Raw genomic sequence first — 24,606 nt, 5'->3', positions numbered from 1 at the left:
TAAAAATGCAGAATAGCAGTATTGCCCTTGGTGCCCTACTAATTTTATATGAGGGAAAAAATATTCGAAGATGAAAACAACTTGATGATGGACATGTTTACTTTAATGCTGACATTGTGTTTACAAAGCACCTGAGAGACTGAGGATGCAACCAGCGTTGTCCTTTTCGAGTCGCAGCATAACACCTAAAATAGCTTGTATTGAAACAAAGCCTGTGTGTGTGAGTGTGTCTCTGTGTGTGCGCATTATGGTCAAATATTTGCTTGCACTCACAGAGGGATTGGAAATGATGCAAAACAAAGGATTGGGCACCAAAGTGATAAAAGACAGGAAGAGCAGGAGAAAAGAAAGACACAGTGAGAGGGAACTGAAAGACCGATAGATGAGATGAAAGAGAGAGACAGAGACAGACAGAGGGAGATAGCCAAGGGCCAGGTTGCAGCAGGTTGTGAGTAGGTGTATGTATGTGTGTGTCTGAGGTTTCCACTGGGACAGACCTTCAGATAGACAAGGAGCGTTTTGTGTGACAAATAGAGCTGTATGATTAACGAGCCCCCTCCACTCAGTATTAATTAGCCGTGTGAACTCCTGTGAACTTTACTCACGGGGTGCTCTAAGCCTTTCAACTCTTTAGGTGAACATGCACACAGAAACACAAGCACACACACATACAAGCTCACTTTGTATCTGCTAAATGCACACAAATGCATACTTGTGTCATCAGGACTCATGCATCATTACCTGTATGTACCTCTGAATGGATTTGCATTTGCAGTTTGGAGTTGTGGGGAGAGATTTGCGCTGCTCATGTTTGTGGTTGTCAGTCCTTTTTAATAATTTCCCCTGAACCCTATGTAATGGATAGCATAATTAAAGGAACACTTGCCATTTTTTAGCCTTATCTCCAGACTAGATGCTTTTAACGGACATTAACCATCCGGATCCCATGACTCGCTTCGAGGGTTATTGTTCGCTTTGAAATCCCACCACACTTATATCAGTGACACAACATCAGACCAGACAGCACATTTAGTTCCAAGCTTTGTAAATATAACAAGCGGTATTCTTTAATATAAGGAACTAAATAAATTAAGCTGCTGGCTGTGGTTGGTTGCTATACTATGGATCTCTGTTCTTTACACTTCAGAAGGATCTAGCTATGCATGCTCAGACACTTTGGTTTCAGAGCTTGCATTATTAAGCCACCCAAGAACCAGTAATGAACACTGCTGCAGTTGCAGTCTTCTGCTTGTGAGAGCCTTATATCACAAATATATTGGCAGGCCCAGTGAAATATGCGTTCTGGAGAAGGCAGTAGCACTTTTGACGCTGGGTGTGCCCTGAAGCTTGAAGTAGGTAATTGACGATCTGAACAAAAATAACATCCAGACAAGAAACCCAACAGTTTCTTTTTTTTGTTGTTTCTTTGGCTTTTCGGAGAGGGCCCAGAACCAAACAGAGACATTCCAGTATTCACAAATCCCCAAAGTTTCTCAAATTATTTGTGTGAATTGGCTTCAAAAATACTTTAATCCTATAATGCTTCAATTTTAGTTTAAAGGTTCTTGATGGAGTTTTTAAACCTCTTTGAACACTACTTTTTTATGAATATGCTCTCTTTTTCTTTATTTGTGTTCATGCACAAGGATGCTCACAAGCGAAGTGTCACACTTAATTGCAGGGGACGATAATGATGATAGAGATGGAGAGAAGATTGCATGCTAGTAAGCAGTTTTAAGAGGCTTATCTTTTTTTTTTTTAATGAAGCAATGTGTTTGTTTGGCCTCAAGGATACATTCTGTGAAGAACATAACTAGATTTGTTTACAAGAAAACATTATAGGGACACCTTTTACTGGTTAAAAAGTCCACATTTGAGAAATAAACAGGAGGTGAAAGTAAAAGGGGAAAAAAGCAAGTAAAGGAAGCTTTCTAAATGGTTTAAAGCTAGCAGGTATTGATGTCTTATCTGTGCTCACCTGTGTTTCTCCTCCTTTCTCCCCTCTAGGTGATGAAGGAGACAACTTCTATGTGATTGACCAAGGCGAAGTGGACGTAAGTGGGTCAGAGCACATTTAGAGTACACTCTTACTTGTACTTTGAATGAGTCAAAGCAAAATATTTAAATTAAAGGGGATTCCAGTATGGTTTTATTTACTGTCTCATGTGTAGTCTAGAAGAAGGATTGTGACTCAGTAGAAAAACCCAGCCTTCTTCACTCACGTAGAGATAAAATTTCCTTCTAACAATGGGCAGGTTGTAGGATTGCCCCTATGTTTTGTTCTCTTCAAAGGTCTCTCCCACTCTGATGACAATCTGTGCACTGCTATAGATTTGAACTGGCTGTGAGAGGCACACAAACTGAGAGATCTTTTGTCTTAGCAAGCCTGACACAGAGCGATAGAGTTAAATGGAGGGAGATAAAACAGAAGCTAGTTAAACAGGAAGTGACCTTATCAGCTTACAACAGTGAGCACAGAGACAGTGGGCAAGAGGAGAGAAGCAGGTTGGCAAGCTTGGCTGAAGTTTGACCCACCTGAGCAGGAAGAAGTAAGTGTAGGAGTAGTGAGATGGTGCCTTGATAGAAAGATGGTGTAGCAATGAACCCTCAGAAAGTGAATTGTCAAATATCATTTGATAAGTTGTGGGGCTATTTTTAGATTCCTGTGTAAGAGTAAGGATCCATGGTTGTTTATGTAGTTCAAGATTATATTCACGTTAGATGCAAAGATAGTTGGTAATATCTGGAAAAACTCAAAAATCTGTCTACAACAATCAAGACAAAGTTTGCCTGTTTAATCTTATAAAGTTCCCTCTTAAGATTTCTTAATTCTGATCTGATCTAAGTCCACATCTGCATCTGCTCAGTCTGTGCATCTTTTTTTGTTCTGCCGGAGGTCGTCTCCTCTGGACTGACACCACACGCTCCCAAAGCCAGGACCCTGTCACCCTGCACTCCTACCCTCAACCTCACCCCTGTCCAAACCTCGTGTTCATTTGTGTCGCCTTCACCTCATCACCATCGTGCCATCCACCCCTCTATCTCTACAGACAGCTGCTGCCTCCCAGCCAAAGCCCAGGCGCTAAACTGCTTCAAGATCAGTGCCGAGGTTATTAAAGTGTGGAGATGTCTCTCATTAAGCTGGGGTGTAAATCTGCCAGCATCCCATAAACTGCCTGAACGCTGACAACCACTGCCACTACTGTAAACACCCCTCCATGTCTGCACTCAAATCTCCTCACTTACGGCCTGTATTTATATGCGTGCACCGCTAAAGAAATTACAGCTTTCATGCCAAAATGTAAGATGATCTTATCAGGGCAAAGAAATGGTAGCTGTAATTAAATATTGATAGTTGTTTAATCACAATTATTTGGGTAATCGTTGAAATTACTTACCTTAACAGTCATTTTAAAGGAAAGCTTATTTTATTTTTATAGTGGATTTGGCAATGAAATTAATTACATCATGCCAAACAGATGCAGATTTTTTGCTGCACCTACCTGTATGGGCAGCAGGCTTGTGCAGAGAAACAAACTCATGACTCATCTAACCCTTCCAGTAAATTTGATTCATTGGTTCTTTAATTATTCACAGGCACATGCGATTTGCTCTTGAAAATTCACTTATTGTGAGAGACAGCATACAGCATGTTAATCAAACTTTTCTGTTCTGTCATCTCAGCCCCGACTGGGAGTAACTTCACTCTTGCTCCCGTTCAAGTATTAAAGCAGCTCTGTCTATCCGGGATTTGCAACAGAGTGTTCATGAAACTTTATGACACCACATGTACAAAAGTGAGGATGAAACAGTGACTCATAGGTCAGGAGATACCTGAGGACTGGACTGTTAAAAAGCCTGTATGCTACCTGAATGCTCTGATGTAACTCTTTCTCAGCGTTCATTTAATTGCTCTTCTAGGCTTGACGTAACCAAAGTCAGCACTCTGCATCTCTTTGAAGCCATGCCACTGTATAGTGAAGGATGAGTCCCCTGTGGTCTACTCAGAGCATGAATAATGGCCTGCAACAATTCTGGCAATTCACAACAACCACCAGAGAGGAATAAACCCTGCTTCCCTCTGCCTCTCTCTGTGTTATTAAGTCAACAAGATAGTGGATAGTGTGTCGACAGCTGAAACCGTAACAGCCCTAGAGACAGCCTGAATGAGTCTCACTGAGGTTGCATTGTCTGTAGAGCTACAGTGGTTGATCTCAGTAGAGCTGTGCATGTGTGTTCCTGCACATGTAAGTGATGAAGCATCATGAGAATGTGTGTTTCAGATGACACACAGCCCGAACAAATCCACACAGCTTTCCGACCTCCCATCACTTCCAAATCACAGGGATGACTCTAACAAGACAAGACAAAGAAAATAAAAGGGATTGATGGAGAGATGGTAGGGATAGAGGGCATTTTAGAGGGTCTCATCTGAGGGCTTAGTGGGGATCAAATACTTAGGGACAAGCCTAGTGAGAAAATCAAACAGCCCGGAAACTGAAGGGGGATGGGGGAATGGTGGGCCAAGTGTTGGATAAAGTGTCTTTGGATGGGTAGCTGAAATAGCAGAAAGTTTTAAATTCCTACCTCAAAACAGCTGTACCCAGAAAATGTTTGTATTCTTCAGAAGCATCTCATCTTATATATGACCCTCTTTATAAATTTTGCTTTTGTTCTGTCTGCAGGTGTATGTGAATGGTGAGTGGGTGACCAGTATCGGAGAAGGAGGTAGTTTTGGAGAGCTGGCCCTCATCTACGGGACTCCTAGAGCTGCCACCGTCAAGGCCAAAACAGACCTGAAACTGTGGGGCATCGACAGAGACAGCTACCGACGCATCCTCATGGTATGAACTTCGTCATGATGACTCTCAGTATTTCTGTAAACTCCATGGTAACAATATGCAAGAGGCTGGTTTGTAGCAACCATACATTGCAAAACTTGATGGGTAAATTGCTTCCACTGTGCACCCATCAGTACAGCTGTATATTTTTTTCTGTGGCTGTACTGTGGTGGTGTAGGTTCAGAAAAGCTTCCAACCTGCTGATGATTGTAGATTAGCTGTAGATGTAGATGTGCGAATGTACGGTTGTCTGTCTTTCTTTGCGTTTCCCTGTGATGGAGTCGGATCTGCCTTGGCTGTGCACTGCCTCTTGCTCTACATCAGCTGGGATAGGCTTCAGCTCTCCTTCTTCCCCTAGTTAGATAAGCGGCAAAGAAACAGGTTGGAGTACTGAATATCTTCTTTCTTGTGAGTGAAATTACAGTATGACAGTTTTGGGACACAGAGTGCTTGCTGTGGTTCTTCGTAGTGTAATGCTTTACACATTTGACTAACAAGCTAAAGACACTTGGTTTGATCACACAGCCCTTAAGGGTTGTGGTTAGGCCGGCTAGCCAGTGCAAAAACTCTGCCAAATCAAACATATGGAGCTGATAGGGTGACCCCCTTTTGTATAAGGGAGCAGCCAAAAGTTTCTTCTTCTTTACGTGTTACTCTCTTGATTACTAAAATAGATATACTGGCTACCTATAAATGTATGCATTTGAGCACTATGGAAATTTCTATATTATATAATTAAAGAGGAATGCTATTACTCCGTTTTGGGCATTTTAACAGTAGTAGACAAATAACCAAAGGGGTTCTAGGTCTGTAGAGCTTGTTATTTGTAGGTAGGTAGGTATTTAAATATATTTAACCCATGAATTGGAAAAGATATGCTATCATAATTTTATGGTATATTTGAAAATATTAAACATTAAAACAAATCCACACTATGACACTGTAGACAAATAATATCTACATCCCATTAGTAGGCTCTCTACGGTCATCAATCACAGTTCTTTGCTTGCAGTATTTCCTCCCAGTCAACCACTTAAGGCTCCTTAAGCACTTAAAACATTTGCTTTCTTTTTTATACTCTAAATACGCTTTAACACACAGAGGAGTGTATCCTCCCATTTTAATGCGTCTACATCTCTTCTTAGATGAAGAAAGCCAAATGAGGGGAGGGAGTGAGAAGAGGAGTAAAAAAAGTCAATATTAATGCCTCCTCTTGCACTTCCCACTCTGGGAGCTTATCTAGCAGGAATGTCGAAATGTTTAAACTGGAAACACAAGGAACTGTGCCCTTGCCCTCATCTTTGCTCATAAGTGCACACGCACACACGCGCACAGATTGGTTGTTATTAGAATGACTAAATATTGTCCATGTGTGTGTCTGTGCCCAGCTAAACACTTCCTCAAATGTTCCTAATACCATATTCCGAATAAATTAGAGAGTTCCCATTTAACTTTTCAAACTACCTCTTGCATTTAAGCCTTGGCCAACTGAAAGTTCAGTTCAGTGTAAAACCAGCAGAGATTGAAGCAGGTTTGTTTTCGGACCTTTCAGCTCAGAGTAAAGTTGGCATTGACCTACACAGCACTCATGTCACCTCTTAAGCGCATAGTTAAACTAAGGGCACAGTCCGCCCTGGTAACCTTTCTTTGAGAGGATTCTCCTTGTCTTACACATTTCATTCCTTCGTTGCTTCCAGCAGCAGCTGCAGGAGGGGAGACGGGGTGAAACAGAATTCAATTATGTGAACCTGTAGTTAATTATTGCTGTCAATGATTTGTAAAGCTGTTTTTACAAAGTGTGGTATTCTGGCAAGGACTTAGGCCAACGAGTGAGCTTTCTCTCTGAGTGTAAATGTGTGTGTGTGTGTGGTGTGTTTCCCAGCGAAAAATATGCTGAGCGCCTGTGTCTGCAGATAGTTAGCTGGAAGCTCATAAGGTGCATTGCCACTGCCATCAGGTTCATTGTTCTCACATCTGCTTTCCTGTCCCGAGTCTGCTGTGTCTCCAAATCTTAAAAATGATTATGTGTAATTTAAATTACACATAATTTACATTTACAGTCACTAGTTCATTCCATTTCAAGACACATTATTTTGAACAATTATAGCAACAGTTGCATGTTGCATGCAGTTGCATGTTGCAGGCCATGGAATACCAGATAATCTCAGTGCCAGCCCACTCAGCTGATACCCATCTATGCTTTCAGTTAGGCAGATCTCATGTTTAGCTTCTTCATCCTGCACACATCCTGCAAATCACTTTGCAACCCACCTAAATCTCAGCTCCTGCTTTTTATGCCATTTCTGACTTTTTTGCACTTAAGTGGCTCTAACTGCATTAGGTTTTTGAATAACCGTCTATATTTGATCCTTAAACTGAATATTAATTTCAACGGATCAAAGTGAAATTCAAAACCAATCAAGCCACATTTATGTGATTTTTAAACTGCATCGTGCGCAGTCTCCTCCCCAGTTAGTGATCCACCAGAAATGTAAATTTTGTAACCAGTTGATCATCCAAGTCACTTAGACCTTTAAAATGGTAAATGGAAAATGGATCAATCAGGAATAAATTTAATATTTTTGAAGAACTATTTGGTTAAAAAAAAGATACTTTAAATCTCAGAACTTTTATAATTTACTATTTTAGTTCTCTAAAAAGTGCTTCTTCTTACTTCTTATATACTTCATATATTTCATATAAAACCTTTAAGATGAGCAGAAATTATTTATAGGTGCCTTTGATGAATTTACTTGTAGATATTTCTCCTTACACCATGCCCAGTGGAAAATAATGACACGCGCACAAGTCATTATATCACAGTTTGTTTATAGTACGGCCATGATTTTATCATGTAGAGCCAAAGAGCCTCTCACTACACCACCCACCCTACCAGCTTCCTTATCAGGGTGTACATTGAGTAAACAGTGTAATGCCATTCCCTGTGATAACCACACTGTTTCTATTGTGTTACTGCCATTTATACAATACCTTCCTTGTTGTGTCATCTTGGTATTTAAACACACATAGCTACAGACAAAGCCGTTAACAAACCGACAGACAACTGTCAACAAACAGAACATGAGACGAAAGGAAACAAGGAGAAATTATACAGAGAAATGAGAGGGGATGTGTGCATGGCGGGTTGGTGGTGTATGTTTTTCCACATTGGACAGAGATGAAGGTGATGGAGATGGGGTGTAAGGTACAGTTGGTTTAGTCTGGCTTCACTCCACACCTCAAGTCTTTGATGACTCTCCCTCAAAGACTGAACAGACACAGAGGCTGGTTCATCTTTTAGCCACAGGAGGAGTGAACACTGGGGCCAACAGGAGCAGAAGAGTTTTATACATGAAACATGTGCTCAGGCCCTCCCAAGTAGACAAGATAAAACAGAAGACAAAGAGAAAAAAGATGTTCACCAGCAAAATAAATGACAACTTGAAATTTTAGAAATAGAAATTTGGAAACGCATCATTTTCATTCCTTCCACCGCAGCGAGCCTCTTTGAAACCCTGCGATGTTACTCCGGCCCACCCATAGGTTCCTACTGCACTCGTATAAATCACATCTACTGTATTGTAATGTAATTTCATGTACACATGTTAAGCCTTTAAGCCTTGCAAGGCTGTCTGATTAGCTCTATGGGGAGACTTTCAAATCTGAAGACCAACTTAACATCTCTGTGTAAGCTGGAGTGTGCGTGTGTGCGGTGTGTGTTAGAGGTAGAGCGTACATGCGTTACTGTTTGTATTTGCTTGCTTAACGAGCAAGTTTCATCTCTGCGGAGACGGCAGCAAAACATAAGTGGCAGAACTAAAAACAGACTGCACGCTCTGCCTGCACACACTGACGACACACATGCACACAGACACACAACTCAAATCATTTATCCAGGAGGGAGGCAGCGGAGGCTAGAATTCCTTTAATCAAGTTGTTTACGATTCTGACTTTGACATTGGCTCACTTGGGAACATTTTCTCCCCTTTTAAGACAAAATGTGAAATTATATGAAATTAGAGGCAGCAGCGGGTCTCAGGCACTTATGCACTAAAGACACCCCAAGCCTCAATATATCATTTCCATATGCAAAGGCAGGGCGGACAAGATCGTCTCTCCTCACTTGCTTTTACTCTCTTCATGCTCCCACTCCCTCTGAGTGGTTCTGTGCAGTGAAGGAGAAATGCAGCGAGGGAAGGGGTCCTCTGGGTCTAGACTTGTCAGGAAGCACCTGATTTTCATGGCAGAGGCAGAATGGGGGAAAGTCCCCTGCCTGGTGGGTGGGGTGGGCCACACACACACACACACACAGACATACACGTATCAGAAACACATTACATACACCTGCATAACCATGACTCCATGAACTGTCATCTATTCATCACAGATAAAAAAAAAAAAAAAAGTGTATTCATGTTTTAATATTTTGGCAGTATTAATATGTAATATTTGGAGTTTTTTTTTAAAGGTTGGCTGTGGAATGAGAAACATGCAACCCTTTGGATGCTCTATGTTAAAAGGTGCAGATTTTCAGGCTCTTTCCGATATTTGCACCCCAAAGAAATACATTTTTCACAGTTGAAAAACTTTGTCGAAGCAAAGTTGCTGTGCTTTTAACTTTGGTTATTAATAAAGGAGTGAAAAAAATTAAACAAATTAAAAGTTTTAAAGAGTTTCTGATTAATGAGAGTGATCTCTTGGTTTTGGGATAAAAATCAAACTTATGACCAATTGGTGTGCATTAATACCATAGTATTACAACAACTTCCTTAAATGGTAAATGTGTTTGCTTTTGTGTGTGTTACAGGGCAGCACACTGAGAAAGAGAAAGATGTATGAAGAGTTCCTGAGCAAAGTCTCCATTCTTGGTAAGTCTGTGTTAAATATAATATAGACAAGACGTGCAGCATGTTGTTACTGGTGACCATAATGAATTCTTTTACACTTTGTTAATCAATTTGTGACTATGCCGAAGGATATGAGTGTGTTTATACATATTTATGCATTCATTTTACACAGGTCAAAGAGTTGAGAGTGCAGAAAGTTACTTATATACTGTAGATTAATCCACATCAACACAGGCGCACGCTGTCACACCACAAGGCCCATAGCTGAGTGAGGTCTGTGTGTACAGTCCTAATCTTCTCACACTGTTCATGCTAAAGCCAGTCACACTATGCAATGTGTGCAATGTCTCCATGTGGACAATTAAGGAATAGTGAGTTGAGATAAGCCTCTCTTTGCGGCTGGAATTTGGATAACCAGCCTGCACAGGCAATTTGGTTTTCAGGGATGGTGAATGAGATTCATTCAGATTTTGAAAACGAGTTGCAATTGGAGCTGACATCTCATCCCTTTCCACTTGATTGTGTATGTGGTGTATAAAGCAAGGCCATGCCCTCTGTACAGAGTTATTAGCTGGCTGAGTAAACACATACACTCAATCCTGGTCTTAGGAGGATGTCTTTGCGAGGTCCGCTCTCTTTTCATTCAGCTCTTTTCTTTCACAGCTCTCTTTTTGACAGCCTTGTCGAGGCCTGTATTCAGACAGCACCCTCCTGCTTTTCCTCTCCTCATTCGCTTTGCTCGGCCCCTTTGAATTGGAGGAGGAGTAGGAGGCGGGGGTGTTTTTGTTTGTCTTTGATTTTTGAGATAGCCACGAAATTGGGTACAAGCCCTTGATGTCATGGAGTGAAGGGAGTAAAAAAACACAACCTGTTGTTTGTCGTACACACACACACACACACAGGCCCTAGCATATCCACGGGCAATTCCCTGCGCGTCTACCATGTATGTGTGTAGCATGGTGCTCCAAGTGGTTGCAAGTTCTGTGAAGCATGAAATGTAGGTTCTTTAGTCGGCACATTTGTGTATCATGTTACTGCGCTAGTTGTTAGGGTTCACCTCTATAGGACCTGCTGCCTTTAACTGACAGCCAGAAAGAAGACATCCATCTGGGTCCAGCAGACACCTCGGCCCCACTGGCGGGGGACACTGGACACCTCCAAACCGGCAGGCTTACCTTAACTAATCCTAAGTGCACACACACAAATAGACACACTGGGATCAGTTACTGAGCACATCAGGGACAAAGAGAGTGCTGTAGTTTTACACCTCTAACTCATGTCTGAGTCAAATCAAAACATTGAATCTTTTAGACAAAGCTAAGGATGAGCAGTGCTTTCACTGCAGCAAAGTCACATTCCACGTGTTGGTGTAGCTGCTTTTAAGGCAACAATAATCTGCTCCATTTTTAAAGGATTAGCCGATTCGGTAACCAATGTCTGAATGGAGATGTTTACTTAGTAGCGGGTCCTGTTTCTTTAAGTATCATTTCATCTGAATTGCCTAAAAATCCTTTGGTTTAAGCATTTTTCCCAGTGAGATGTATGACTGTGTTTTTGGTTTCTAGAAATATCTCAGGCTAACCACGTCACTGTTGCTGTGGTTGGATAATCCTAAAGACTATCTGACTCGCTCAGAACAAACCTAGAAAGATGCTGTAAAATGTTTTTAGCAGAACTCCTTCACATATCTTGACCTTTACTTCTGTCTGATCTTTAAAATGATATAAAAGTGAAAAAAATATTTTAAATATATCATTTTAATAGTTATTAAAGCATTGCTGCTTAAATCGAAATCATATTTATTAGTATATTTGGTTATATTTCAGATAATTTCACTGATGAAGTTAGACTGTAGCTATGAGATCATATTTTGCAACCATAGAACGGAAGTGATGGAAAGGAACTTGATCGCACCACTTGAACTTGATTGGAGTATAATCAACACAATCCAGAGTGAGTACAACAAAGTTTTAGGAGTCAGTTTTAAGGTGTTTGAGGTCCATGAAATTAGGGAGGAGACAGAGGGGCTGATACAACGGTTCCTCTTAAATTACTGGATTGTAATTAGTGTTCCTACCAGCTTACTGAACAAGGGAAGCCTCTATCTACAGGCCATGAAACAGTAATCCACATTGTATGTGCATCTACTACTGATCAATGTAAATAAGACTGTCTTTTCAGTAATCTGTATTTGCTGTCCTTTCACAGAATCTTTGGATAAATGGGAGCGCCTGACTGTGGCCGATGCCCTGGAGCCTGTTCAGTTTGAGGATGGAGAGAAGATAGTGGTGCAGGGAGAACCTGGTGATGACTTCTTCATCATAACAGAGGTAAAGTCTGTGAAGAATATGATGTTTTACAAAGCACTGGAAGCATGTCTCTGTGTGTGAAAGAGACAAGTTTGATGATGGAGTTTAACCTAGTTCCAACACAGAGCATAAAGCTGATTTTTTTGCACATTGAGTGCTTTAGAAAAAGCATTAAAATCACCAGAATTACAGTGTATGTAGTGGTTTCCTATTACTGTCACATTTCCTGTAAGCTGTAGATGTTGACATACCGGGGCCTAAAATCGTGTGCATGTCATCAGAGTCATCAAGGGGGGCACTAGGGTTGATGTAAATGTCATCATACAGAGACGTTGGTGGGCTGTTTGCTGACATTGCAACTGATCCCAGTTTATTGCCACCAGCAGACAGAGTACCCAGTGCTCCCCTGCCCCAGCCTGCAAACACACAGAACCTGTGCAAAGAATGGCTCCCTCACACTGGAGGCTTTGTGGAACCGAGGCCCCTGGTGTGACTTCATGAAGGGCCCCCTGCCTGTCATCCTAACGCACTTTTTATTAACTCCATACTTATTCGGCTTTCACCAGCATCGAGTCAAAAGGGGCATCTAAAGGGGGTTGGGGCACAATCTGCTGTGGTTGCGTCCTTATTTTCAGACCTGCTCGTGGGTTAGTCAGTCTTCTTCAGAGTGTCATTCTTTCTGTCACTTACTAAGTTTACCTAACTTACTCGTTTCATGTCCATCGATAATAGGAGCAGTACACTGGTTACAGGGGATTGAAATGGCTAAGCTAGAGGTACTTCTTTATCCGGGTTGGTTAATGATGTATCAGCCTTTATCCCTATTTTGGCTCACACAGATTCCCTGCGCCCCTGCAGTACAACACTCTTCTTCATCCTTCTTTTTTATCTGCATTTTTATGCTCCTCACTATGCCCCTCTTAACACATATAATATACATTCATTTTCCAGTTATTTGAAATGTTCTTTTGGCTTTTATCCAGCTCAGTAAATTTGCACGTCAGCCGTTAATGCTCCGAAGGAGATGGGTTAGCAAAATGTAGCACTCATGGTCCCGCTTACATCAGTCTCACTTGCTGAATTTCAAACTTTAGTATATACAAAGAAAGCCTGAAGACAGCCGAACTACAGCTCTAGCAGAGCTTAACCAGGGAGGATATGCTGTCAAAAATGTGCATAAAATTAATATACTAGTTATATTAGAGCTGTTTAGATTTCCTCCAAGTATAGCAACAAAATGTAACTTTTGTAACAAGCGATGTTTACAGGACATTGTTCAAAATCCTAAAACTACTTGAACTACTTGTCATATCAGACCAAATAAGGTTGTAGCATCACTAAAGGCTTTTTATATTTCCTATGAACTTTCCTCACAGATGCTCATACTTTTCACTTGTAGGAAAAACACTGTTTTATGTCTTGTTTAAAGAAATGGCAGCCCCCGGGTACTGATATAGCTCATGAAGTGGTGCAGGTGACCCATACGCTGTGAGGCTGTTACACGTTCAAATCTACTGCTCTCTCTCTTGCCTTTTCAGTCTTTGCTCCACTGTCCTATTTCAATAAATGCTAAAAAGCTGCTCCACATTAAAGCTGAAGATCTTTGACGTTGTAAATGACCTCTGGAACTCCAGGAATTTGTAATAACCGACAGCGAATGTCAGTGGTCTCAGTCCTGTACGACAATGCCAGGATTATCGATAATTTGTAATGCAAAAATTACCCGCACAAATTCCGTATTGCTACTGTTAACCTGTATTTTATCAAATAAAGAGGTCATACTATTAGGTCTTTGAAAATTGGCATCTTGGTGATTTTTATAGAGGGTTTCAACAGACTCAACCGCTTTTATGTTGCATCCTGTGAATCTAGTTTGGTGTGAGGCTCCTGATGTCAATCAGTTTGAGCTCATCACATCCAATGCATATATGCTGCACAAAACACAGAAATTAAACTGGAATTTTTTAAATTGCATGGAATTTATTGGTAATACTTTGAAAATATAGACCTGTACATATAGACTGCACTGTATATATTTGACATACACCTCACATTATCTTGTTGTCTATTATCGCAGTGCTGCTCTAAGTCTTTCAGAAGCCAATTTGCGCAGGAAATGCAAAAGACACAACTATGTATGTGTGACTCATCAATCTGAGACTTTGTACATCCCAAAGAGGAAAAACAAAATAGCAAAATATGTAGAGGAATGTGGGGGGGGATAGCAGGATGGAGAGATGGAGGAGGAAGAGGAAAAGGAAGAGAGATACAGGAATCCACTTTTACAGGCAAGCAGCCCATTGGAGGCAGCTCTCTAGGTCTATGTGAATGTGTCACAATGTGAGACTCATCATTTTACATGCAGGCAGCCACACGCAGCACTGAGGAAGGGGGACCAACACTTTCTAGAATGTGTATATATTTTGAACCTAAATACTGCTTTCTCTTTAATCCCATCACCCCAGCAGCAGCTTGTCTCTTTCTTTAACCCCGTTTCCCTTTCTTCTGTCTATTTTCCCCTTTGTGTCTAAGCTCTCACCCCCTCTTTTCCTCCCTCCCTCCCGCTTGCTCCCCATCTCTCGTGCTGCAGAGCCTGACTTTCCCAGAGCAGGGCGGACTGTGGTGGAATGTGTGTTGCTAACTTTCACACAGGGTCAGGAGCCCTCCTGGGAGGGAGACGAGAGAGACAGACAGAGGGATGAGTCAAAGAGGGCAGGGACATATGGGTTGTGAGGAGGTTGATTCAAAAAGGACCACATGTAAAGAGTTAGAGGACTTTGCGAGTGCGTGTTACAGTAAGATTAGCCTCTCGCTGTGCACTTCTTGTGATTCTTTTTATTTCTTTGCTCTGTGCTTTGCTTAGTTAGTTACTCTTTTTTCTTTTTTTTCTTAGTTGCCCACCGTGCCTCTTTTTTCTGTCTCCTTTCACTGTCTTTTGTTGTTTTGTGTGGTTTTGGTAGATGAAGCCAAAGACAAACCCCACAATCACAAATTACATGCTCCTGATGGGGAAGATTAACTAAAAGGAGGTATGGAGACATCACTTTCTCTTCCTTCTGGGTGAAATGGGGCCCTAATGAAAAGTGACATGTTTACATTTTTTTTTCTCACACTGTACAAACAAGCCTTTACAAGCTCCGGGGGCCACAGAGACTCAGCCTCACCTTCCCTTACGTCAACCCTCTCTGCCTTTTCCACCGTTTGCTCTCTTCTTAAGGGCTCTACTCACCTAATGTGCAGACTCTTATTTTCTCCATGCCATTCAGTCAAGCCTTTGAGAAAAAGGGCCAGTTAAAGATTAAGATGCATTATGTGTTGCCACTTAACTATAAACAGATGTGGGAAAAGTTACAGTTTGTCAAGTCAAAATCAGTGTTTTCAGTCTTTAACAAGTCGTTTGCACCTTTTACACTGTGATATTTCAAGATTTCACAGTATGCTACTGCTAAGTATTAACTAGAAATAACATGTGCGTGTTTTTTTTTTTTTTTTTTTTAATGCCAAATAATTAGTACCATAACTTGCGCTTTCCCAGGCAGTAATGCAAAACTGTAACAGCAAACAAGGCTACCCGAAAAGCTATTCAGTGCACTCCTGAATCAATGCAATCTAATCAATTCATAAGATTTATCTTTACATGAGATAACTGGAATTGTAAGGTTGACATGTTGAATAATATCATTTTTATTATTGATGTTTAATTTTTATCTAGAAGGTCACTCAGAGTACATCCTCTGGAAAAGCCAGTGTCCATCTTTTAAATTCTTAATGAAAGCGATGCAGATGTTCACCCAAGCACCACTCCACCACCTTTCATGAAATTAGTTTTTGAATAACAAACAGATGAACAGCTCTGATCATATACCAATCACATACCTTTGTAAAAGGAATTATTATGTCACTTTATGCCAAAAAGATGACGTCCAGCTGAGGTTACGAATGTCAGAAGTCTAGCTGAAGTCTTCCACAGCCTACTGAAGTCAGATGTCTCTGCTGCTTCCCACCTTTTTAAAACTGGGTGATGACTCTTGAAGAACGTATCATCCTCTCCGCTGATGTGTTCTTCCAGTCATCTTCCAGTCATCAGTGTAAATGGACGTCTCCCATTTGTTCTTTGACCACACACAGAACGAATCATTTCTCAGGAGTTTACAGGTTCCCTGTGGGTCCCACAGATGGTATATCCTCTGTGGATTGTCTGCAGAATATCTCCCGGTACTCGCGTGTAACCTGCTTGTTTTTTGCTGAAATGCAATTTAGCTAATGGAGATTAATATTGCTTTTATAGAATGAAGATCAGTGCGGTTGATCTGAGTGAAAACAAACAGGTAAAGATTAACGGGCCTCATTAGATTTGAACCATTTTGAGTCATTTTATGTTCAAATAAGAGCCCCTCAGGCTGTTAGATGCAAATCTTGTGAGAAACACTGTTGTCCTACCGTATGTTGAGCAAGTGATCTATGCGTGTGTGCTGGCGTTTGAATGAGAAGGTGCAGACTCTGCTGATGCTGGGTGGTCTCGTGAACAGACAGACTCGGGATATCACCTTTCTCCATTTCTGGCTGCGCCTCTCTTTCTGCGAGCATGTTCAAATTGTTGTCATTTCTTTCATGCAAGATGCTACATTTTAACTTGTCACTACAAGCTGGTGCACTTTCTATGTGGCATGTTTGTTTAAAGTGTGTATACACAGAAATGGATGCAACTGTGACCGGTCCTTAAAATACGTCCAAAAATCATCTGATACTTCTTATTTAAGTTGAGGGCTGAAAGTGGCTCACACGAATCCTTTCTTTGTCTCTCTACTACTTGTTTGTATTCATGTTCATTCATTCATATTCTCTGTTAGTGTTTCTCGCTCTGGCTGACCTCGTCTGCTGTCTTTTGTTGTTACCGGTCTCAGTCTCCCTGAGGCGGGGAGGGGAGGCTCTCTGATGTTTATAAAACAAAATATCTGTGGAGCAGAGCGCTACCCTTGGGGTGGTACAGTGTGAGATGGTTATCGGGACCACACTGGATGAGGCCTGTTCACCAGTGAACTACTGTACTGGCAGCGCTGCACTGTCTCACACACTTTGTTTGGACATGAATAGAAAGAAGAGGTTGTAAACACTCGCGTCTGTGCCTCGTCCACCTCATTCTCTCTCCATTCACATCTTACGGTTTTGGGCTCTCAAACCACAACACTCGAAATTTGCGAGCGAATTTGCAGAGACGGAAGTTTCAACAAAACGTGACAAAAAGTGCAGTGGAAACAAGACTAACAATGGAGATACAAGCGACCTATTAGTCACTCTACTTACGCTCCATTGGAGAGAAGAAAAATATCAAAAAGATGAAAACATCAGATATCTGTGGGCTGAAACACTAGCAGTTTATCTTAATACTCTTATCTCTGTAATGGCAGTAGTGGTCGCTGTTTTTTGTAAAATGGTTAATGGTTAGATGAAAACCGATGGGGGGTTAAGACGGGAAAAGTGTTCATTATATTTTTGGAAACATTTTTATACCTTGCATGAAATTAGGCAGAGTATAACAACAGACATAAAAGAAATGTGATTATTTATGTAGCGCTTTTCTTGCAGTGTTACAAAGAGTTTAACAACTGAAAAGTTTTTTTTTTACAATATAAAAAGAACTGTGATCAGCATAAATGCAAATATGCAAAAATACATTTGCTAAAAGAGCCTTTTAAGATGTAAAAAGCCTGATAGAGCTAATTCTGCTAATGCAATTCTTTGTGTAGATGGTGTGGCTGTATACGCTGCAGTCTACAAACCCTCGTCATCTTTATACATGTGCACAATGTGGCTTAAATGTCACAGAGGTTAATGTGCCATGAAAGCCAGCTTGGTCACATAGCAGCATTTTAGTCAACCACAAAGGCAAACTGTGAAGTACCAGCTTTTCCTATGCTGCATGCCCATGAGGAGATGAGCCGCAGCCTGCCACAGCATTAGGATTCAGAGCGGCAGACAGAAATACTTACCTCCACGCAGTGGCTACTCTTTTATTTATCAATATGTCTAATCAGATAAATTTGATTTAGCAGTCAAGCGATTATAATTAAGTAAGTAAGCATAAGCACTTTCCAGTAGCTTACCATTTGAACTTGATCGAATCAAATTCTTTACTTCAAAGTTCAGTTAAAGTGCACGACTACAACAGGAAAGAAAATATATCATTAAGAGCTTTAACTGTTAAGACATTTGCCCATAGCGACGTACAAGTTCAGACCAGGATCTGCTTTTGCTGTTTATTTTGGACGGGACTTCCACAGTAAGCAGTAAATAACTTTGCACAGTAAGGAGTAAGGCCAAGTTTGATAGGGTCATCATCAAAGGCTGCTCCTATAATACTTCTCATTTTTTTGAAGCAAGCCTGACGGAAAACAAATATCTTTTAATTTTGGCAGAAATAAGCTTGTTTCCAAAAAACTGAGTGCACTAAAAGCAAAAATGTTATAAAACCTCAGTGTTTGAATGAAAAAAACAAGGGTCTCAGATCAGTTGTAGGTTTTCTTTTTGAGAATATCTGACACCCAAAATGTATTTTTTTTTAGTTTAGCAGCCAGCGATATAAAGTAGTCAGCACATGTCAAATAATTAATAATTTTAGTAGAGGAGCGTAAAGTACCACCAGTCTTGCTTTTGATCCAACAAGTTCTCATCCTACACTGTTGTTAATCAGATGTGGGTGTCTCATAGACAAAGCGGCTTTGACACAACTACACTTTCTTAATCCCTGGAAATGAGAATGGACCGCTATACCACGTGGATCATAATCCTAATTTTTGGTGGCTACACAACTACTTAAAACATCACCTTCAGCCTCCGTGACCTACAATATCCCCGCTTTATTTTAATATGGTTAGAAGACCTGTCTCCAGAGATAAAACGACATCACGCCACGGTTTGGCCAGGTATTACTTGGAAGTGGCGCTCTCACGGTGTTCTCCACTTACTTGGACAGTACCCCTCCACTCCTCCACAGCTCATTTCTAGCACAAACCCACTAAATCGACACACACATCCCTTTCTCTGAAATACAGTATTACCTTTGTGTGGCCGCAATGAGTAGCTGGCAGTTTTGAGGTTCTCATTAAGGCTCATTATATTCATATTTAGCATTATTAGCCTAGTCGGCACAAGGAGGAGAGAGCAGAGAAGGATTAGAAACGGAGAGGGAGAGCGTTGGAACCGTCAGGTCTGTTATATGAAGCGATCCAAGACAAGCTGGGAAGTTTCTCTACTGATTTTCTTTTACCTACTACCAATTACAGCAGCTTGTGAGAGTACATGTGAAGGTCCAGTAAATAAATATCTCCCAATACATCTGCATGGCAAAAGGTGGCAGCTGCACTTTAATGTGAATATACGTCATCAGGCGCAGCTTTGAACACGCGTGTTCTGGTTTATGTGTTAAGATAAATATTCAAACATATGCTCACTCACACACACAATTTTGTCAACAGCTGCAAGATGTGACAGCATAAACTGTTATCATCTGTTGGGCAAAGTGAATGGAAATCAAATTTCCTCCCTTATACTTTTTAGATGACTCACAAACACTCAGCCAGCCGTTGGTGGTCAGTCTCTCCAGCAGCTATCAGCTGTATATATGAAAATTGACATTTTCCGAATGTGAGAGTGAGCATTTGAGTCTTCTTCTATCTTCTTATTTAACATTGCGTGGTTGTGTGCACTTGCAGATCTAAAGCAGACCATTAGCAACATGCTATTTGAGCTTTTTTGTGTGTGTACACAAAAGCGCTTCGGTTTTCCGAGGTCATTTAAGGACTGTGTTTTGGAGAACTCTCACTCTTGGACAACGCAGTTGTTTCCATTTAATAGCTGAATGCTGATAAAGGGGATTATGTGATGGAGGAGGAATCAGTTCAGCCTCTAAAAGGCTTAGATGTTTGTATTTATTACACTCTGGAGGAAATAATGCAGAACCAATCAGTTTTTGTATCGCATGCAATTTTGGGATACATGAGAGTGTGTTTCTTCTTCTTCTTCTTCTTTTTTTGTTTTGTTTTGTTTCTGCTGTCCAACACAACAGATGTCCATCCCACAGCAAAGTGGACTAAATCCTGTGCACCTGTGTTCTTATGAAGCAAAGGAATTTCTCTTCGGCTTAATCCTCCTGATGATTTTCAGTTCCTCGTTAAATAGCCCCCTCCAGACCCCTCCTCCTCCTCCCCTTCTTCCATCATCTTTCCCTTCTTCACACACTATCCTTCCTCTCCCTCTCTACCTTTTTTCCTACAGCTTTAAACTTTTTTCCTTTTCTTTTCTGTGTTAGGGAATCGCCTCTGTTCTCCAGCGCAGGTCTGACATTGAGGAGTACGTGGAGGTGGGACGCCTTGGACCTTCTGATTATTTTGGTAAGTGTGTCCCTGCTGCTTCTCTGCACCACATAAGTTTGTGAGACTAAACTTGGTTTATTTTACACCTTTTAATAAATATCTTAAATACAAATTTTGCTAGTAGAAGTCAATAAAGATCAATGAAGACAGTACACAGTGATCTAGAAGATCAAACACAAGTCACATTGCTTACTGCTTTTTTATAGTGTTCCAATTAATTTTAAGCAGTTATGTCACAAACTGGTTTTTAAAGATATGGTAAATAAACACGTTATGAGAAGATGAATCATTCTGAACCAGACTTATTATAGTTTTAATTAGTCTTTATTTTTTTGCTTTTAATTCAGTTTCAGTTAGTTTCCAGAGTGAAAATCCTCGTGTCGGTTTCGTTTTTACCCCTCAGCTGTAAAAGGCTGATGGGCTGTTGTCGTCACCCTGCATGGCATGCAGCGTGGAAACCCACGTTTGTGAATGCGATAACTCGAGAACGAGGCAACATAGGAGCTTCAAATTGATACTGAGTGACCTAAAGGTCAGAAGTCAAGGTCACTGAAAATCTTGTGGATAAGATAAGATAAGGAAGATTATTAAATTAATACCATAGGTGTGTCTACTAGAAAGCTGAGGGGTAGGTATTTTTATCGTTTTAAAATATTTAATTTTAGTTTAGTTTTTATTAGTTCAGTCTTAGTTTTAGTCTCTATTAATTATTATTGAATTGAGGGCATATGTCAGAGGCAAAATTTAGGAAAACTACAGTACAGTTATTACATTAAAAACAGAACCTTTGAAAGCAGTTGACTCACAGTCTTGTAGTCAAGTTTTGATCAGATTTTACTAAACTAACAAACAGGATCTTTCCTCTATATTTCTGTTTTGTTTTAGTTTGTTTTCCAAGTTTATAAATTCATTTCAGTTTTTTTTTAGTTTAGTTAACTTTAATAATCTTGTTCTGAAATATAAATTGTAAAAAGTCTTATTAGCAGTTGCTTTTTACTAAAACACAATACTCGCAAAAATGGCAAATATAAGTATTTTAAAGGGTCAGCTTGACTAAACAGGGTAAAATAGTGTACGAGCACAATCCCCAAATAGTGCTGTTAGGTGTGGTTTGTTTTACTGGTGATTTACAAAATATGCTGGTTTTTAAAATCATGTTTCAATATCAGGTGCAAAAATTAAGACATGCCTTTTTTGGGTTTAAAGATCATCGCAGTTAGCTGTAAATCTCTATGTTTAACTAACTTTCTTTTAATTTGTCACTTAACTGCACTGATTTAGGGCCTTTTGCCCCATTTCTCATACTGTTTGTATTTAATGTTTGAGGTCAAAATTTGGGGCGACGTGCTGATTATTCTCTCTCATCCAGGTGAAATTGCCCTGCTGCTGAACCGTCCCAGGGCCGCCACCGTAGTCGCCCGGGGTCCCCTCAAGTGTGTGAAGCTGGATCGGCCACGCTTTGAGCGCGTGCTGGGTCCTTGCTCCGAAATCCTCAAGAGGAACATCCAGAGATACAACAGCTTTATCTCTCTCACTGTGTGACATGTGCCCCCTCCACCATCTGGGCCCCACCAGCAGGGGTGTGCAACATCAGCATCAGAGTTTTGGTCAGTGGGTGGGAAAGGGGTGAGGATGCAGGGTGAAGGATATGGGTTTTACATGCCCAGATTTGGGGCGCTCATTTCCTGCCTTTTTCCATTTTGCGCGTTTCTCTCTTTTGACCTTGTGCACTTTGACTTGATTCTGTGCTGTCACGTAGCTTTATGTCAAAAACAACATGCAGGGGTGTTTTAAAAAAAGAAAAACAGAGGGCAGAGATTATTTATCTTGTTTCATATTGTAAATGAATCATGCATACAGTGTGTCGGCTGTATACGATGCATGCTTCAAGACTGACAGAGAATGGCGTTTGCACTTTCATTCGTTAACAGGAGGGTACGGATAATTTCAGGAAATAAGAAGGAAGTAAAGTCATGTTTACGTACGGCGGGGGAGGAAGACGGACAAGATTTGGTTGCACGCTGGCTGAGGTTTGCCTTTTTTATTTCTGGAGGTCGTGTTTCCATTTCTACACTGAATCAGAAATGCACTGCACAGATCTCTGTTCCCTAAAATGTAGCTGTTAAAGGTATGAAGAAGATTAAATTACTTGCTGTTGTATTCATTTTCAACGCTTCTTGAGCTTTTACCTTTTATTGAGTTTGGAGGCTGTTCGAGGCCTAATTGAGTTAAATTCTAACTTTGTTGGTATTCTGTATATTTCTTTTATCGAAACACCAAAACAAACACTTACTTTATTGTGCTGAAAGTATTGTGTGTGTATCAAACGCATGTAAAGCCTTAGTCATCCAAAGCACACAAAACACAGGAAAATAACATTTCAAGGCACACCTGTATTCATATCTGTGCAAAACTGCCTCTGTGTCACCTGATGAGTTGTCGGATCTTTTGATTATTGGCGGTTGAAGGAACTTTTGGAAGCACATTTGCTCTGGAGCTCTCATTCTGCATAAGAGTAATAAGAGACCAGTCCACTAGCTTATCACTGTCCTCCACTGGTTTATTCGACACCTCTACGCAGTCCAAACGGTCTTCCTGCATCTGGAAAACTCAACATCTGAAAAAGTGCATGAACAAAGTGCTTACAAAGTTCATTTAACAATTCATTCAAACAAGGTATGATTGTCACAAAATCACAAAGCACACCCAGACTTACCTCATGGCACAGCATCCATGGATGAGTGAACAAATATATTTAGACCATAGTTTGTTTAGGAACAGCTCCGTGCACTATTGATGGCACTTACTTTCACTGTGTTTCTGGAAAAATTTGCTCACAACATTTTTTCACTTAGCCTTTTCATCATATCAAAATTTTGCGTTATTAAATGTTGGTTTTAGAAGTTGCATTTCCAGTGCCAGCGTGGTTCCTGGGAACAGATGATTTATTGCTTTATCCCTTCAAATCCTCGTTTTCCTTAGTTTGTTCATCTTGCTCAAAGGCTGAAGTGTCTTATTATCCACGTGTCGTCATGTCATTACTTTGTCACATACAAGCATCAAACCTACTACAGTGGTTTTTATGAGGAAAGTTTCGTCAGTTCAGCAGTGCAGCTCAGTGATGTCCTTTAGTTTTTCAGTGATAATGGAGCTCGGTGGCACAGAGGAATTAACCGAAGCTTTTGATACACAAACAATACTTGTTAGTGAATCAATTGTCGCCAATAAAATAAGAAAAATGTAGGAAATCACCAAAGTTTATCCCCTAAGATTTTACAATGTATGTTGTGTCAAAATAACTGACAAGTTGCTTTTTTCCCACCTTGATATTCTCAAAGCAGACAAACACAGTTATAAACACACTAACATGAAACACACACCCACACTGTATATACGTGCACTGTCTCAGGACTAAATACATTTTCGACACACACACACGTTTTACCTGATGCTTTTTTTTTTAAAGCTGATTTTGTTCGTTGTTTGCTAGATGAAAACTTTTGCACCACTTTTAGAGTTTGTACCATACAGCAGCTTGATTTAGGTGTTTTTAAGACATCAGTTCTGTGTTCTGACTGAAAAAAGTTACGATATATGAATATATACAAACTTGTGTTGCTTTCCTTTGATCTGCTGTAATCTGTCAAAGTTGCACAACTGACCCAACAACTGATGTTGTAAAAAAACAAAAAACTTTCTGTATTCTCTCTCTCTGTATCTTTTTCTTTGAAACCATCTTGAACAAATAAAGAAAAGCTTCTGAAATCTCTCTGATTTGACTCATTCTTTTCTTCCTTTCTGTTTTTTTCCGCCTCTATATTTTCGTCCTTTTATCCCAGATCTTAGTTCTCTTTCTTTTTATCTATACCTCCTCTAAATGTTCCATCTTTGTTAATCTTCCTTTTTCTTTCCCAAAGCTACTAACTGTCACCCTCAATCACACTTTTCATATTTATTCCTGCAGGTACCTAATCTCCTTTTTGGCCTCCCTCTGCTCCATCTGGCTCCCTCCGCTTGTCTCTGCTCTCCATCCTTCTCACATTAAGCCAAGTGTCAGTCATCCGTCAGGCCGGCCTGTCAAACCTCAGAGCTCCTCCCAGCCAGTTTACATCTTAGTGGACTTAAAGCCTCCGCAGCTTTGACACATTCCTCTTCATCTTAATGCCCACTAAATCAACTAAGGAATGTGCCCCCGACTCACTGACATCGAGTTTAATAGCCGCCCCCTCCCCACTCA

The 24,606-nt window shown here is 40.5% G+C and overlaps 1 protein-coding gene across 2 annotated transcripts in view; it reads left to right on the top strand.

The window, feature by feature from the left end:
- prkar1b (protein kinase, cAMP-dependent, regulatory, type I, beta) overlaps positions 1-24,134 on the top strand; it is a 66,624-nt gene extending 42,490 nt beyond the window's left edge. For both annotated transcript variants that reach the window (XM_085271229.1, XM_085271230.1), the window contains 6 exons: positions 2,008-2,054; positions 4,686-4,844; positions 9,649-9,709; positions 11,897-12,018; positions 20,306-20,387; positions 21,739-24,134. In XM_085271229.1, the coding sequence (XP_085127355.1) occupies positions 2,008-2,054; positions 4,686-4,844; positions 9,649-9,709; positions 11,897-12,018; positions 20,306-20,387; positions 21,739-21,911 (644 nt within the window). In that variant the 3' untranslated portion in view covers positions 21,912-24,134. The remainder of the gene's footprint in view (positions 1-2,007; positions 2,055-4,685; positions 4,845-9,648; positions 9,710-11,896; positions 12,019-20,305; positions 20,388-21,738) is intronic.
- The last annotated feature ends 472 nt before the right edge of the window (positions 24,135-24,606 follow it).

This window comes from Mchenga conophoros, linkage group LG4 (genome assembly GCF_057382185.1).
Source record: "Mchenga conophoros isolate Kocher_MC1m ecotype Shallow Benthic linkage group LG4, M_conophoros_male_GT1.1, whole genome shotgun sequence".
NCBI classification, from domain to species: Eukaryota; Metazoa; Chordata; class Actinopteri; order Cichliformes; family Cichlidae; genus Mchenga; species Mchenga conophoros.
This window is presented reverse-complemented; position numbering and strand designations above follow the sequence as displayed.